Source organism: Platichthys flesus, chromosome 12, assembly GCF_949316205.1.
Source record: "Platichthys flesus chromosome 12, fPlaFle2.1, whole genome shotgun sequence".
NCBI lineage: Eukaryota > Metazoa > Chordata > Actinopteri > Pleuronectiformes > Pleuronectidae > Platichthys > Platichthys flesus.
Window position 1 is genome coordinate 9539418 of NC_084956.1, and position 15989 is coordinate 9555406.

At 44.0% G+C, this 15989-nt stretch overlaps 2 protein-coding genes across 4 annotated transcripts in view; both read right to left on the minus strand.

The window, feature by feature from the left end:
* Positions 1-1016: 1016 nt before the first annotated feature.
* On the minus strand, positions 1017-3999 carry ppifa (peptidylprolyl isomerase Fa). The gene is made up of 6 exons (XM_062400553.1): positions 3801-3999; positions 3110-3140; positions 2922-3010; positions 2585-2681; positions 1533-1608; positions 1017-1443 (listed from the first exon to the last, which is right to left on the minus strand). The coding sequence occupies exons 1-6, from the start codon at positions 3942-3944 to the stop codon at positions 1308-1310; spliced, it is 573 nt and encodes a 190-aa protein (XP_062256537.1). The 5' UTR covers positions 3945-3999; the 3' UTR covers positions 1017-1307.
* Positions 4000-6598: 2599 nt separating this feature from the next.
* Positions 6599-15989, minus strand: part of zmiz1a (zinc finger, MIZ-type containing 1a) — a 98574-nt gene continuing 89183 nt past the window's right edge. For 2 of the 3 annotated variants that reach the window (XM_062401017.1, XM_062401019.1), the window contains 17 exons: positions 15038-15152; positions 14696-14916; positions 14400-14601; positions 13965-14246; positions 13697-13876; positions 13509-13577; positions 13213-13378; positions 12966-13107; positions 12595-12805; positions 12315-12420; positions 12004-12164; positions 11839-11906; positions 11686-11754; positions 11316-11599; positions 10764-10957; positions 9993-10274; positions 6599-9765 (listed from right to left, as the gene is read on the minus strand). In XM_062401017.1, coding sequence (XP_062257001.1) covers positions 9658-9765; positions 9993-10274; positions 10764-10957; positions 11316-11599; positions 11686-11754; positions 11839-11906; positions 12004-12164; positions 12315-12420; positions 12595-12805; positions 12966-13107; positions 13213-13378; positions 13509-13577; positions 13697-13876; positions 13965-14246; positions 14400-14601; positions 14696-14916; positions 15038-15152 — 2860 coding nt within the window. In that variant the 3' untranslated portion in view covers positions 6599-9657. The remainder of the gene's footprint in view (positions 9766-9992; positions 10275-10763; positions 10958-11315; positions 11600-11685; positions 11755-11838; positions 11907-12003; positions 12165-12314; positions 12421-12594; positions 12806-12965; positions 13108-13212; positions 13379-13508; positions 13578-13696; positions 13877-13964; positions 14247-14399; positions 14602-14695; positions 14917-15037; positions 15153-15989) is intronic. The other variant, XM_062401018.1, reaches the window with a different exon arrangement.

Genomic DNA, 15989 nt, shown 5'->3' on the forward strand with positions numbered 1-15989 from the left:
AACACGTTATCTGAAAGCTCCTGTACTGTATTCATCACGGTGAGAAGTTGTTTTCAAAGTCACTCAGCTCAGAGTCTTTGAAAGCATCACACGAGTGTGTAGATGGTGATGAAATCAGTTTTTAAAGGTTTATTCCTGGTTGTTGTGTGACGCAGATGAGATCTAGACTTTCTTTTTCTAGCTTTCTGTCAAAGTGCTGAAAGACAAAAGCGGCACTGTCAGTTCTTGATTTCAACATTTAAGACTCAAAGTGAGGACATTTAAAACCAAAACACCAAGAGCACTGAAATGTGTGCTGCGTCTTTAACATAAACATTCAGTCATTTTAAAGATGTCACTGTTTTGCATGTGTATTAAACATTGGCCCGGGCGCCGCGTCTCTCCGGCCAAGTTTCCATGCACAATATTGGACATGCATTCCAAATAACTAAACTAAACCAGAGGGTGGGGACGCAAATTATATCAAGTTTGTTACAACATCTCTCGCTCAAACAGAGCGAGGGCTGCAAAGTCTCTATGGCAACAATGTAATCTGAGAATTCAAACAAACGGTGGAAGGTCAGAACGCATATGGTTTCATTTAGGGGGCGAAAGCTGCTTTTTTCACGTCGCTTCATTATTTACTTTCATAAAGTATTAGCTCGATAAGCAACACCACCCAGTCTCTGGCTCGCAGACAGGTCCTGGCTTTCCTCCCCGTCTCCTCCACTCACTGCTGTGCAGGACGAGCTGCTCACTACACAACCTCAACCTCTCCACAGGGTTCTCCACCCGTCCAGCTGAATTCTCTCTGTCAGTCCACATGTCCGCATCCAGCAACGGCTTTCATGTGATGTTTCAGCTCCACTAGTGGAGGTGGATGTCACGTGATGTCACATCCTGCTCGGATGGGACAGGAAGTCGGCCGTGCTGGAGAGCCGGCGTCTAAAAACAGCCGCTGGATCGTTTCCAGGAAGCTTTCAAACCAGCAGAGTTACTGGCACATGAGAGGAAACGTCCTGTACCAAGACCAGAACTTTTAAAATCTGAAATGTTCATTTATTTGGCAGTGAATAGTGAGTGATCACATAACAACAAACTTTCAGAGGGCAGTTAAAGCTTTGAAAAGAAAGATGTATAAATATATCAATTAAACTCCCAGACATTGCATTATAACGTCATTTTAAAGCAAACACACAATATAAACATTTGATACCAGATTTTTTTCATATCTCCTTGAAGGTTTTATGGGTACAGGAGGAAAGATGGATTGAAAATACCAGATGGCTTTGCACTGAGTCCTCCCACAGGAGTCCACAAGGGAGGTGCTATTTGATCTCACCACAATCACTTATGACAATTTTCTTGATCACGCCGCCATCGTGTAAACCAAAGGATTCCATCTTGGTGACCACATCCATGCCTGCCGTCACCTGCCCGAACACCACATGTTTACCATCGAGCCTGTCAGAGGAGGGACCAAACGCAAAAAGCCATGTCAGCGAGTGCAGAGGCGAGACACGTGATTTTAAAAAGTTCTGCAAAGCGTTTACCATTCGGTTTTATTCGTGCATATGAAGAACTGGGAGCCGTTGGTGTGTGGCCCCGAGTTCGCCATGGAAAGAGTTCCTGCAGACATCAAAAACCAAAAGGAGTAAATCAATAAACCACCGATTCAGTGAAGTTTTTAGGCCTGACAGAGCGAAACCAAAGCATGATGTGAGTCAGTAACTGTGTTAGAAAAACAACCTGTGCCTCCTTTCACAAACTGATTATTCAACAAATTAAAACAAAGTCCCGAACAATCAGCATGAGGATTAAGTCCCTTTGAAATAAGGTGTTATTTTGATTAATAATAGCTGAGCTGCTAAAAAGTGAGTCATTCCCCTGGGATTGGAAAAATCTATACAGCCAATATTATGTTAGAGCTGCACGATATTAGGCACTGCCATCTAGTGGAGAGTCAGGTGTATTAACATTAAAAAATCTGATAGGAAGACAGCAGAGTGGTGTAAAAACAAAATGAGCTGCTATTTATTAGAGGGTCGAGATGGTAAAGCCTCTCAAGAGCTGCACAGACAACGTCAGCACCCGCAAAAACTGAAGGTCCAGCTCTCTATGTGTCTCAGTGACATTGTCCCTGGATGCGGAATTACAGAGGAAAATCCAGGCATTTGAAATGAGATGCTCCAGACGACCCATTTCATACACGAGTGGGACAGTGTGAAGACAGCAGGCAACGAGTGGAAACTGCAATCGTACGTGACACGATCGAAGGGGCTAGTCCATCCTACAGGGAGCAGCACGAGGAAAAATAAAGTGAGGAAGACGGAGAGAAAAATGGACAAAAAGATGGAAAGGACCAGAGTGGAAGAAACTTTGACGCAACTCAAGCCTACCAGAGGGAATCGATCGGTACACAGCTCCTCAGAGCAGCAATTTTTTGGGGTTTATCAACTGAAACACATCAGTTAACTACTGGATCTGCACATAAAGCTGTTTTATATAGGTCTGCAGCTTGGATGGATTATAGATGAAGAACAGTTGGTTTGTGTTCTCTGCATTCCTGCAGTAACAGTGTGAGAGAAGCTGTGTGAAGACGCACCTGGACCAGTGTGTTTTAACTTGAAGTTTTCATCTCTGAACGTTTTCCCGTATATAGATTTCCCTCCTGTGCCGTTGTGTTTGGTGAAATCTCCTCCCTGTCCCAGAAAACATTGAATCCATCAGTACAGAGCACGGTTATATCTGTGTGCACAAAACTTTCCCACGTGCACAAAATATTTAAACGGCTACAAAACTTTTACAAGTGCACAGGATATTTCTCCAAGTGAAAAACACAAAAAAGTGCTTGGCAGTAACACAATAATGATATTGCAGTATAATTCTACCACTAAAGGGAAAGTCCAATATGATGGATCATTAGATTTGAAGTTGCTCACCTGACACATGAACTGAGGGATGACTCTGTGAAACATACAGCCCTTGAATCCAAAGCCATGTTCCCCTGTGCACAGAGCTCTGAAGTTTTCTGTTGAAATGCAAACCCACAGTAAATCATCAGAATTCAATCAAAATGTGTGTTTTCTATAATCAACAGTTATTAATGAGAAGAAGCAGTTGAGCTCACCTGCAGTCTTTGGGACAACATCTGCATTCAGCTGCAACATAAAGGACGTTTACAGTCAGTGGTGCAGCACGGGGAAGGTGTGTGTTTGTACCTAGTTATATACAGTCCCTTATCATATACAGTACCTTAATATGTACACTACCTCTTTATATACAGTGTGTGGTTTGTACCTTTTTATATACAATCTATGGTCCAGTCTTTGATTTTAACCTTTTTGTATACGGTCCCTTTTTATATACAGTACATTATTATATACAGTACCTTAATATGTACAGTACCTCAATATGTACACTACCTCTATATACAGTGTGTGGTTTGTACATGTTTATATACAGTCTATGATCCAGTCTTTGATTTTTTACTTTTTGTATACGTCCCCTTTTTATATACAGTACCTTATTATGTACATTGTGTGGTTGGTACCGTTTTATGTACAGTTCCCCTTTATATATATATTATATATATATATATATACTCTACCTTTTCATATACAGTCCCTTTTTATGTACAGTCCCTGTTTATATAAAGTGTGTAGCACTAAATACCTGTTTATTTACGGTACCTTATTATGTTCAGTGTGTGGTTTGTACCTTACTATGTACACTACCCTTTTATAAAGGTAGCTGTTTACATCCAGTCTGTGATGCAGTCTGTGGTCGGTACCAGTTCATTTCCAGTGTGGGCTTTGTACCTGGATGATGATTCTGCCCAGAGGCTCCGACTCCGCCTCGATGTCCAGGAACACGTGCGGGTTGGAGCGGGGCCCGGAGGAGAAGAGTCTGGCTGCTGCGATCCCCACAGAACTGAACCTCACACGACTTTTCATCCGATTCATCTCTGGTCACATGAACATCACTTCCGGTTACTGCTGCCGCTGCTGTTTACATGTGACGTCTTCTTCTTCGTCTCCTCCTCCTGCTCATCTTCTACTTCTTCTTCTCTGAGGGGTTTTACGGCAGTTGGCATCCAGGACGTCGCTTTACTGCCACCTGCTGTTTAAATACCACCCACCTCAGTGTCCATTCGTTTTGAAGCTGTTTTATTAGTTGGTTCTATTTGACAAATATATTTTATATAAATTTGAATTAAAACGGTCATATTGACCAAACAATAATAATAATAAATATGGATTTGTGTGTGTGTGTGTTAATGTAGATCAATGTACAATTGTCCTGTTAAATATACACTCATCTCAATTTGAGGTTGATCTGATGTAAACCCTGGTACCTCAAGGTAAAAATGTGGAATATGGCCGAAGAATGCAAAATAGCAGTCTTCCTGTTAGTCCGATGACTGTAAGGCACTGACATACAGTGAGACCCTGTTAAAATTGTAAGGATTATTATTATTATTATATATTATAAATCATTCTTATCAACATATAAGGGAAAATGTTATATATTTTGTTAAAACATATAATATAAATCTATAAATCTATAAATATAATAGTGCGGTCGGGAGAAACCGAAGAGCCAATTAGCTTTAAGTCATTCATTGTGTCATTGTCAGTTGGAGAATCACATCCTTTTACCACATACACAGGCACGTGCACAGATAGACCCCTATTGGTGCACAAGCACTGGCCCTTTTTTTGATTTGATTTGAAAATGTGATTTCAAAGCCTTGTCCAGCTGTTTACTGACGTTTGTCATGTTTAATGAAGAGAGAGAGGGGGAGAGATACAGACAGGCAGACAGACAGATCATTTAAAGGCAGTTTAGCTGTTACACAAGTTCACTAGTTTTGTATATTTAAAATCGTAATTATTGAAATGAAAAGTAGATCTTAAGTTGAGCTACATGACAGTCTGGTGAGGTATATTGTGGTATATTACTAGTGTAATGCTGCTTATGCTTCAACTCTGTCAGAAAACAGTAAAAAAAAATGTGTGTGTACTGTGTTGTCAGCTTTATAGAGATTATGTAAGTCACTCTTGATAATTTGCACAACATTGATTTATCTCATTTACAACATTTGCAGAATAATGCCAAGAAAAGAGAGACTCCAAAAGCAGAAGGACAGGGAACTGCAGCAAGCAGCTCAGGGTAGCAGCTCTCTTTTATCTTGGATCAGGCCATCAACTAGTAAAACAGATGAGGGAGAATCAGTTACCCTACCTGGTCCAGAGGAGCCCATCACATCACTAACCATACATCAACATATTATTTGGTTATTAAATATTGCCTCGTTTCGTCTGTTTTTGCATGTTAATCATTTCTTTATTCTAAGTGATAATTTGAGTTAGTTTGTTAACAAAAATAAATATATAAGTTGAAAATATCCTACTGTGTTTATTTATTTATTATTATTTTTAATTTCGTAAACAATTTTGGCGATGGGTGCCCTTTTTTTGGTTTAAGCACCTGCCCCCCAAAATGTCTGTGCACGTGCTTGCAGATACATTATGTTCTGTATGCATACTTGTATAAAATACAGTTTTTAAAAATGAGCAAATAAAACACAAGTTTTCTAAGAAATAATTTAAAGTTTTAAATGTTGCTATTTGATCCAACTGTTGGAAAATATGAAGAAAAAAACTAAATGATTAGTAAAATACAAGTAAAGTCCAATAATGATTAGATGGAAGATTTCCTATGAAAGGGTCAGAAACACTGGGCAGAGCAGCAGCCTGAACTTTCTCAACAGGGACTTTAACAGTTTCCATGTTTTCCACAAAGTTCCATCATCTCCACATATTCACAATTTCAGGCCCTGTGTTGATCATGATGGGGAATAAAGTTTGAGTCGTGTATGTTTTTCTATAACAAAAGACATACATCTTCCATCTAAATGGTCCAAACACCAATTTTCCCTTTTATTCACCTTATCTGCTGTTGGATCTGAAACCCCTCTTTCCAATAACACACTCTACCTCTCCCTCTTTGGCATCTTTCCCTCATCCCATCTTTTTTCCTTTTTTTAAAGCAGCAAATTGTTTGAATACATTTAATCTGTATCAGATGCAGTTTGGCCTCTAGCTGCTCTCAGGCTGGAAGGAACATCTTGTATCAAAGCAGCTGGATCAAGATGAAACAAACAGCGACACCATGTGGAAGGTTGAGGCAATAAAACAACCTGCTAAAAATGTAATGTCTCATCTGTGAAGGGGTTTCTGATGAGGTTTCATGGGTTTACCAATATTATACCTGGGTGAAAAGATAACCAAACTATCGCCATGACAATTGTCCAAAATTCATATTATTTATTAAACATTAACTCTATCGTATACTCTCTGCACGCTCGTTACCTCGACTTGTTACTTATCATTTAGTAATTTGATTTTATACGGCTTCTACTTATGTTTAGATTTGATTATATAGCTGTTTATTTCTTTATATTTGTATTTTTACATTTGAAACGCTCTCGACCCTTGCGCTTGTACAATGACAAAAACGCTCTGGAATCATGGATCTAATGCTATGTATATAAAGTTGAATATATAATATGTAACATATTATATTAAATGCCAAAAGACACAGAGGCCATTAATTGTGTTTCATCTGAATACATATTTATTAGATAAATATTAGGATGTCACATCATCTAACTACATACAGATTTGCAAGACTAAAAATCACAATGTTTTTCTGACCAGTAGAATATGAAATGATTGTACATAGAATGTACAGAACCAAAGAGACAACTGCCACCTGTTGTGCCAATCACTTCAGATTGTACCGTATAGCATATTTTGCCAAATTGCATAAAAATTATAAATTTGACAAATCTTTTTTTACAAACTGTAAATTTGGAAACAACCCTTTAAGAGCCACTCAGAGCTCCATGTCTCCAAGTCCCAATTATACCTCAAAAGGTTTTGATAATTTCGTAGCACCTTTATAAAGTACACAGATAATAGAGAAATACACAGAAGTTTTAATATTACACAAAAGAAAAATTGTCTTGATTTTTTTTTCTCGGAAACCCCGCGTGGAGGGGCACATAAAGTATCTTACATAGATGAACAGGCGTGGTTAGAGAGGTCCGCACAGACGCAATCACACACATTTTCCCAATTCAATGTCTGACAGGAGGATGCAAGCTTTACAAATTCTAAATACACTATGCACACTCCCCCTGGAGAAAATGAATACATTTCTGTTAACGTGTCTCTATTTGTCATTTACAGTATATACACGTGTCCCTTACGTCCCTCAGCCACGACCTTTCCTTGTGATGCGACCGGGAGAAGGGTCTCCCTCAAATGATCACTTTACAATATTAATCCTCTTTCAGATCCTCAGCTCAGTTTCCAACGGCTGCGATCGGACAGTACGATTTTTGTCGCTCAGATTACGTACGTGTGATTTTTGTGAGAGGTTACAGTTACACACTGTGTAGGCAAAGAAAACATCGCGGCGAGGCAGTGCACTGTCTGCGACAAACATAGAAACAAACAACATCTGATCCCTCGACTGTGAAACCCTGTGGTTCTATCGACTCGGACGATCCAGGGAAGACCAATCAGGTTCTTCAAATATCAAAACGGGGCAAATTTCACCCACCAGCATGTTTTAAAATTCACTGATGGTATGCATAAAACCGTGTAAACCAAATTATATCATCCAAAAAAACATTTGACAAAAATAATAACTTAAACCGCCGAACAATGTAAAATGTGATGAAAATCATATTCACACTTGTTTTTGCTCAGTATGGTTATCAAAGCTCATTATCAGGCCTCGAAACAATCAGTTTGCACATTCGCACTTTAAATAAAGAGGTCACTTGTTCCAAGAACATAATATCAAATCATTTTTGGAGAATTTTGGAACTCGAGGCTGCAGAATCTTTGACAAAAAAAACCTGCGCACTTTTGTACACATACATGTATGAAATAAAACAAAAATTTATATCAACTGTCTTGCAGAATAATTCAAATATTCATTTTTATGCAGATGCATTGTCACAGGCTAATGGAAAGAAAATGTACACAATACAGAGGGTACAAGGCCAGTGAGAGTGCATTTGGATCAATCGGTTTACAATGTTAGTTATAAGGGATTCTGTGTGTGTCTGTGAGTGTGTGTAGTCCCGTACCGACATACAGTACCGTGGAGTTGCAGTAATAGATTAGGTACAGCACTGTACAGTACTCACAAAGGGAGTATTCACAAAGGGTATTTACAACAGCTCTGGAAACACTGTTGGATCGTGTAGAATGTTTTTCCCCAATAAGATGTGAAAAGAAAATGAATCAACAGGAAGCTCGGAACAATCCCGCAGACGGTTGTATAAAACACAGCGATTTAAAATGATCTGCCGGATGTCGAAACCTTGACGAAAAAACGTTGGTGATGTGAGTCTGATTCATTTCGACATGGGACCAAAGGTAAAACACAGTTTTTAAAAAAAAGGACAACAGCTAAAAAAGAAACAACGAAAATAAAATAATAAATATCAAGACGTGAGAGAAAATGATTTGATCAAGCACGTTGAGGCTGGACTAAGACAACAGGAGCCGTTGGCACACATGCACTTGAGAACAAAATGGTGGAGGGTTCGGTGAGGACGAGCTACAGACGGGGTGGAGAGAGAGAGACGGTTATTACAGTCGATGTTTCTCTTCCCTCCTCCGTCTCAAGCCTTCTCTCCCCCTGCCGTCTTTCACTAATGCTCACATGCAAACAAAGGGGAAGACATAAAACACACAGAAATATGTATATACTCACACATATAACGACACACTCACACACACACTAACACACATACACTACGTTGCACAGTGCGCACTTTTTTCCTCTGTTGACACCGGAGGACATTTAAGCTCATTCTTTCAGTGCTGGGATTCTGATGAGTTCCAGTTATTCATCTCTCTCTCTCTCTCTCTCTCACTCACACACGCACACACTCACACACACTCACTCACTCACACACTCACAGACTCACAGACTCACACCCACTGGGGGGGGGGGGGGGATCAAAGGGCATGGCATGTGCCAACGTTTTGGAAGAACACATCTCAAACAGGATAAAAACACTCTTACAAGACAATGTTTTTCCCTTGGACTTTTCGTTTTTTTTTCACAAAAGGAAAATGATAATTTAAAAAGAAAAAAGTAAAAACAAAGCTACAACACTTTTCCTGAAGCCCACAAAGGCTCCGCTCTCCTCTGTGTTGTCACACAAGACGATTATAGCTGCACAGTTTTCAGTTGAAAAGTCACAAATATCATATATATGTATATATATAATATCATTTTAGTGCCCGCCATAACATGGCTGTAAATGGTGTGTGTTTCGAGTCAGAGGTGGTGGAACTGGTGCGTGGAATCTTTACAGGAGGAACAAGGAAGAGGGCGGGGGAGCTCGGGGATGAGCGGTGTTCCTGCGTTCTCCGTCGGGAGTCCCCAAAACAGGTGATCCTCTTTTTCCCGCACTGTATCTGTTTGTGTGTCTGATTGTGTGTATGAGCATCGGAAGCTGCTTGAAGTGTCTATTTGGAGGAGGGGGGTGAAGTGTCTGTGGACGGACAGTCAAACACGTCACCGCTCCTGGAGGCGCAGGAGGGCTCGTACGGGGATGGGTAGGGCGGGGGGGGGGGCGGGCTAGTTGTTCTCAAAGAGGGAGAGAAGGTCGTCGTTGCTGTTGGCGGGGAGGTCGGGGGGGTCCAGGTACGATAGTAACTCATCCGGGTTCGCCAGCTCTGGAAGCAGCTGAGGTAGAAGGAGAGAAGGAGAGGATGAGAGGAAAACATCTACACAACCTGGAAACACATGCATCTCTCTGACGCTTTGAACAAAGCGTCCGTTGAAGTGACATGTTAACACAAACTGCTCAGACGCGCTCAGAGAATCAAACACAAGCCGAGCACACAGCAGAGAGATGAGAGCAGCTGCAGCAGATGACGTTAGCTCGTAACACGCAAAGCCGGCACACTTACATCCAGGGAGGGTTCAGGCATATCCTGCGCTCCCTGCCCCATCTGCCCATCTGAGGAGGGGTTAAAGTTCAGATCGCCGTGGGGGTGACTGTTCTGCCCGGCCTGCTGAGGCAGTGGCGGCGGCTGTGACTGGCGATGCGGCTGCGATGACGGGCCGCCGTGATGCAAGGGCTGCCCTGATTGGCCGCTGTGATGCAAGGGCGGCCCTGATTGGCTGCCGGGGTGGGGAGACGCATGCAAGCTCTGCTGCATGGAGCTATGGGACTGATCGGGATGGGACATCTGGAGGTGCGAGGGAGGTATGGAGGGAGGATGAAAGATAAGGAGGAGGACGAAAGAAACAGTGAGAGAGAGAAAGAGAGAGCAGAGGGAGAGAGTGTTATGGGAGGAGGAGGAGGAGGAGGAGGGAGGTGTTGCGTGGGAAGAAGGAGAGGAAAAGCAAAATGAGTTCCAGCGTGAATAATATGGAACAGGCCCTCTAAATGGAAGCTGTGATCAGCAGACATGTACAGCTGCAACATTATACGGTGACATGAGCCTGTGAGCATGACTGAGCACACACGCTGGCTAGAGGCACCGGCTGCACCTCGGTCACGTCACAGATCAGAGCCTCTGTTCTCAGTGTGGCACATTTTCTACTACAAACTGAGGCAAAGAATAAAGCTACAGGACAAATTAACTCAGCAGCAGATCAATAAAAGCCATAAGTAATTCTTAATTAAAGCAACTAGTTGTGTAAGCAGTGAACTGTTCCTAAAAACATGAACTCACTGGATCGTTCATGCCGTGGCTCAGGGGCTTGTCCTGCGAGTGGAGGCCGCCATGTCCATCTGGGGGGTGCGAGAGCTGGGGGCCGTGGATGAAGTCACTCATAGGGGGACCACCTCCGCCGCCTCCTGCAACCCCCCCACCAGAGGGGTTCCCGTGAGGGAAGTCAAAGTGCCCCTGGCTGTGGTAACTGTTGCCTGTTGGGATGAAAGAAGACCCATTTGGTTTCGTCAGAAGGTTTAACTGCAGTCTGGGCTCTTCGACGTGGTCGTTTGATGATTCATTGATTTAGTTTTTAGAAAGTTATCTTTTCAAAGAGGTTACACAACAGGATGCACACTTTTTTTCTATGTTATTAAACATTTATCAGAGTGACGAGCTGACACCATTTTAAAACAGGTTCAGCATTAAAACTCTCCTTGAGGCTGTTTCTTTGTTTCAATGCACCAGAGACATATCAATGGTTCCTGTTCTAAAATGCAAACCACTTTCACTTTTCGAGCTGAATATCCTGTTATTTATCAACGCAGCAGGATTCTGTCGGCGGTTCAGTACCTGCTCCTGGGTAATCTCCACCGTTCCCACTCGTATGTTGACTAGGGTGTGGGGGGTAGGGACTGGGACCGGGTCCGGGTCCATGGCCGGGACCTGGGCCGGGACCAGGCCCCAGCTGGGCGATCATCTCCATCACATTGGGCATGGTCATCTGACTGGGGCTCATGGTCTTGAAGCGCTTGGTGAGCGGTCCGTCTGGATCCTCTTTGATGTGAAGCTCGGACTTGATGGGGACAGGTCGCCAGCTACATGTCGGGTCTATAGTGACCTCTTCAAACTCTGAGCTGGTTGTGGAGGAAACACATTTTGTTGGTTAAATTATATAAATGACTTGAAGTTGGATCCAGCTGGTAAAGGAGGAGAAACGTACTTTTGTATGGCGTTGAGGATTCCCCACATGTACTGGTCCACTTCCAGACCTTCTAATAATGCCGTTTTACTGAGGAGGGAAAAACAATTATTAGAACAAATCTAAAAGAGGCATTTCTTACTGGTTATCCCATCTTTAAATCCAGACACTTACTTGCACACAGGACACCTCCATGTCCCCCGCTCACAGTTCAGCTGTAAGTAGGACTCCAGATCAAAACACTGTGGAGAACGACATCACAACTTCAGAATTTACAGCGACGCACAATGCCAGTGTTCATTAAAAAAAGGTTCACAGCTTCTTTAAACCCGAACAGACCTGGACATGTTTGCAGTCGTGCCCTCGTGCCGGTAGCTGGATGCGTCGGAAGGTGATGGGACATTTCAGCGACACCTTGATGGCCGTCTGCTCCACGCCATCTTCCCCATTCAGAGTGGTGTTGCCTGCCGAGGCCGCCACACTGCTGAAGTTCCTCTTAACTGAACCAAAGAAGATGAGGCGTGAATATTTGCACGGGCGCCTCAAGACATATTTTAAAGCAAGACATGAAGAGAAAACAGGTTGTGCGGCCGTGTGATTAAGATGTGCTTCTGCATATTAACTACACAAAGAGACAAAATGAGCTGTACCCTTGGTGATGCAGTGTTCTGCAGGAAGGAGCCTCTTCTTCAGGAGCCCCTGGAGGACAGAGCGCACAGATGGTCTGTGGACCAGCTGCAGCACAAACAGGTGGGACTGCAAAGCAACACGACAAGATGAGAAAACCAATCCGCCTTCTAACATCCAACTCTACTCCGCACATTGACTGTACGTAGTTCAGCAATAAATCAACAAAGCAGAGGTTTAAGAACAGAATTATGAGACTTGTAATTTTAGAGGTTTTACATCATGTTGACCGTGTGCACTCACACAGCAGCAGGCCGTGACTGTTATCTGGATGGTGTTTCTCCCAGGTTGGCACACGTGCTTCAGGTGCAGGGCTTTGTGGGAGGTCTTGTTGTCGCCCCGCTCGATGGTGAGAGGCGTGGCGTTGACGCTGACCTGGACGGAGGCGGGCCAGTTGGTGTTCATCTGCCTGTCTTCATGGTGGTAGCACTTAAACTGCAGCTCGAGGTCTGACCTATGGGAGTAACACGACGAGAGAGGCAGTGGTTAAGTAGCGATATTATGTCTATACATGTCTATAACATCGAGTCAGAGCACTTCTTCATGCGTTTGAAATCATTTTTAAAGTTACAGATAAAAGATTAATAAGTCAAAGGTCTGTGCGGTGGGCAAACCTCCACATGAGGGTCTGGTGGACGGAGGGCCGAAGGTGGAAGACGTGGTTACTGACAGCCAGGTTGTGCTCCAGGCGGAACGGCTCCAGCACCACTCCATCCCTGACGGGGAATGTCAGCCGTAGCTCTTCGTTGGGGTTACCTGGAGGACAGAGAAAAACGGGGGGGGGGGGGGGGTCAATGTCACGCAAATGAAGATGGAATCCCAGAAAGGACCCAGTTGCTTCAGTACCGCTGGTGTACTCACTTGGAGGGGGCGGAAGAGCTGTCATATTTGGTTTCATGTCGGGTGGAAACGGGGGTTTCACATCCTGGTTTGGCGACAGGTACGGAGGGATGCTACTACCTGGGGTCATGGGGGGTGTGGGGTTTCCGGGGACAGGGGAGTGGGGGTAGTTTACGGGCCGGGGAGGCTGTGAGAGGCAGGAAAGTGCATAATGAAAACATCTGAATAAAAGCAACTCATTCATGACTGAGGTAAAGATCTTGGCACGCTATGGTTAGCAAATAGAACTTGTTTTTGGGTCAGATGTGAAAACTTACCCCATTGCCTTGACCGTAGGAGTAACCACCTCCTGAGAAGTTGGTGCTCTGACCATTGAAGGGCTCTTGCTGTAAATTAGTTCAATGATTTAATAATTTCATACAGATTTATAGACATAAAACATGTATATCTCACAAAATAGTATACATTTTTTTTTACAGATGGATGACTGTGTGGCACAACAGACCTTATAATACTGGCCCATGGGCATCCCGGGTGGGTACTGTCCCTGGCTCTGCTGCCCTGGCATCCTCTGCCCGGGGTAGTTTGGAGAGGACAGCGGCCTGGAGGGGTTTGATGACGGGTACTGCCCCTGCTGTGGCGGGAACTGACTGTTTGGCCCGTATTGCTGAGTTGCGTAACTTGCCTGGAGAGCGGAAGTGAAGGGAAAATGTGTCAGGTATATGTTTCAGGTGCTACAGAGACAGATATCCAGGCCAAGGTTTTACACTCACCTCCCCAGGATACGGCCTCTTCATCCCCTGCATGGGCACACCCTGTCGAGGTACTCCAGGATACCCCTGCTGTGGCATCCTCTGGCCGTGAGCTCCAAAATGCCCCATGCCTGGGGTTCGAGCCTGGTTCATGCCCATGGGAGGACCACTCATGTTGGGGTTGCTCATGCCTGATCCCATGCTGGCTGGATTCATGCCTCCAGGGGGCCCTCGTGGGCCTGGCTGGTTCATGAACTGGTTGTTGTAGGCCTGAGTTGGGCCCATTTGGAACGATGAACACATCTGGAGGCAAAACAGAAGGTTTAAGCATTTAATGTGATTGTTCTGTGTCTGCAACATGTGGCTGGGTAATAGGTTAATGTGTATATTTGTGTTTGACATTCTCTTTTGGTAAATGTGTGCAGCTGTAGACATGTCAGCAGGTGTGTTCTGTACCTGTCCATACTGGTTCATATCTTTATTCTGGGTTTCCTGCATAGCTGCTACCGTGGCTGTCGCTGTGGCCGTTGCTGTAGCAGCTGCGGCAGCGACAGCAGCTGCTGCAGCCGCGGCAGCCGGCTGCGTGAAGTCACCAGAAGGACGCGTGTGGGAGTTCATCCCCATCCCTCCTTGAGGAGTGTTCGGGCCTCCGGAATAACTATTGAAAAAACAGATTGTAGTTTTTAATCATTACTGTAGATTGTAATGCTTGATTTTAAACTTGATATTTAGGCCATCATTGAGTGTCTCACCTTCCGCTGTATCCCCCAGGACCACCGGGGTAGCCAGGCCTGCCGTACATGCCCTGCTGCATGTACTGTTGGTTGGAGCCGCCTTTGTTTTGGAACTGTTGCTGCTGAGCACTGAACTGAGGTGAGTTGAGTCCTGCTCCGCTGGCAGACATACCTGGTCCCATAGGGTTACCCCCAGGATTCATGGGGTTATTGCTGTTTGCCATCGGATTACCCAGCACCTGGATTTAACAGAGCATCAAACAGGGGAAAAAAACATCCATTAGGTCTATGAAACAAACAAAGGAGACAAACCTTGTGAGTCAAGCATCGACTGTGGATGCTGTTCATGCATGGACATACCTGACTCTGTGACGTATTGGTCACGCCCCACACCGTTGTCACCACGGACAGCGACCCAGGGGGCTGGTTGGTGTTTTGTTGCCAGGGGACAGAGTCATAGGGAAAGGATCCATCACTGGAAAGTAGATCAAAACACAAACATGAGCCTGGTGTCACATTAAGTTTCTATTTGGCCAGGAAAAGAGTCAAGAGAAGCCACCAGGAGGCGCATATCCGTCCAACATTTTTTGCCAAAATGTTGGCCAATTTGACATGTTTGCCGTTCAGTTTGAAAGCGAGGATGTCTGGCGATGGATGCACAGTGAGATAAGCTGACACATGCCAACACTCACCAGTACAAGTTAAATCTGATTAAATTATTTCTTATTCTCGATATGGATCGTTAGAGTGCAAATGGAATGTGAAGTATTGAGATCCAACACAAATATCAGGGCAAATATCAGACAGTTTCTAACATATAATAAACAAGCTCAGTCCTCATGGGGGGAAGCAAGTGGCCAGGGGGGTGGGAGGGACTGCTGTTTTTGGAGAGCAGCTTGTTTTCGCCCATGAGGTTCGCTTTTGGAATGGACAGCATGTTCAATATTTCCTCATAAAGGCAAAACATTATCCCAAGATCCTCGGCAGAGGCAAACAGGACTGTTGGCTAACTCCAGGGTTTCTTGCAGAGGGAGAGGGAGAGGGAGAGGGGGGGGAGAGAGGCAGAGCGAGAGGTATGAGCACACAATGTTCTCCAAGAACTCACAGCTCACTTCCCTGTTGGCTCGTCCCACCAAACCCAAATCACAGCAGCTCCACTCAAAAACACTTTCTGGCTCTTCTCCTAACTTTGGAAAATCCTCAGTGTCTAAGCGTGTGTTAAATAAGTCAGGATTATCCCTCAGCAAAGACGGAGCCACTACTTTCCCTTAACTGAGTGAATATTAGGTTGTGGGGAATTAATCATCTAAAA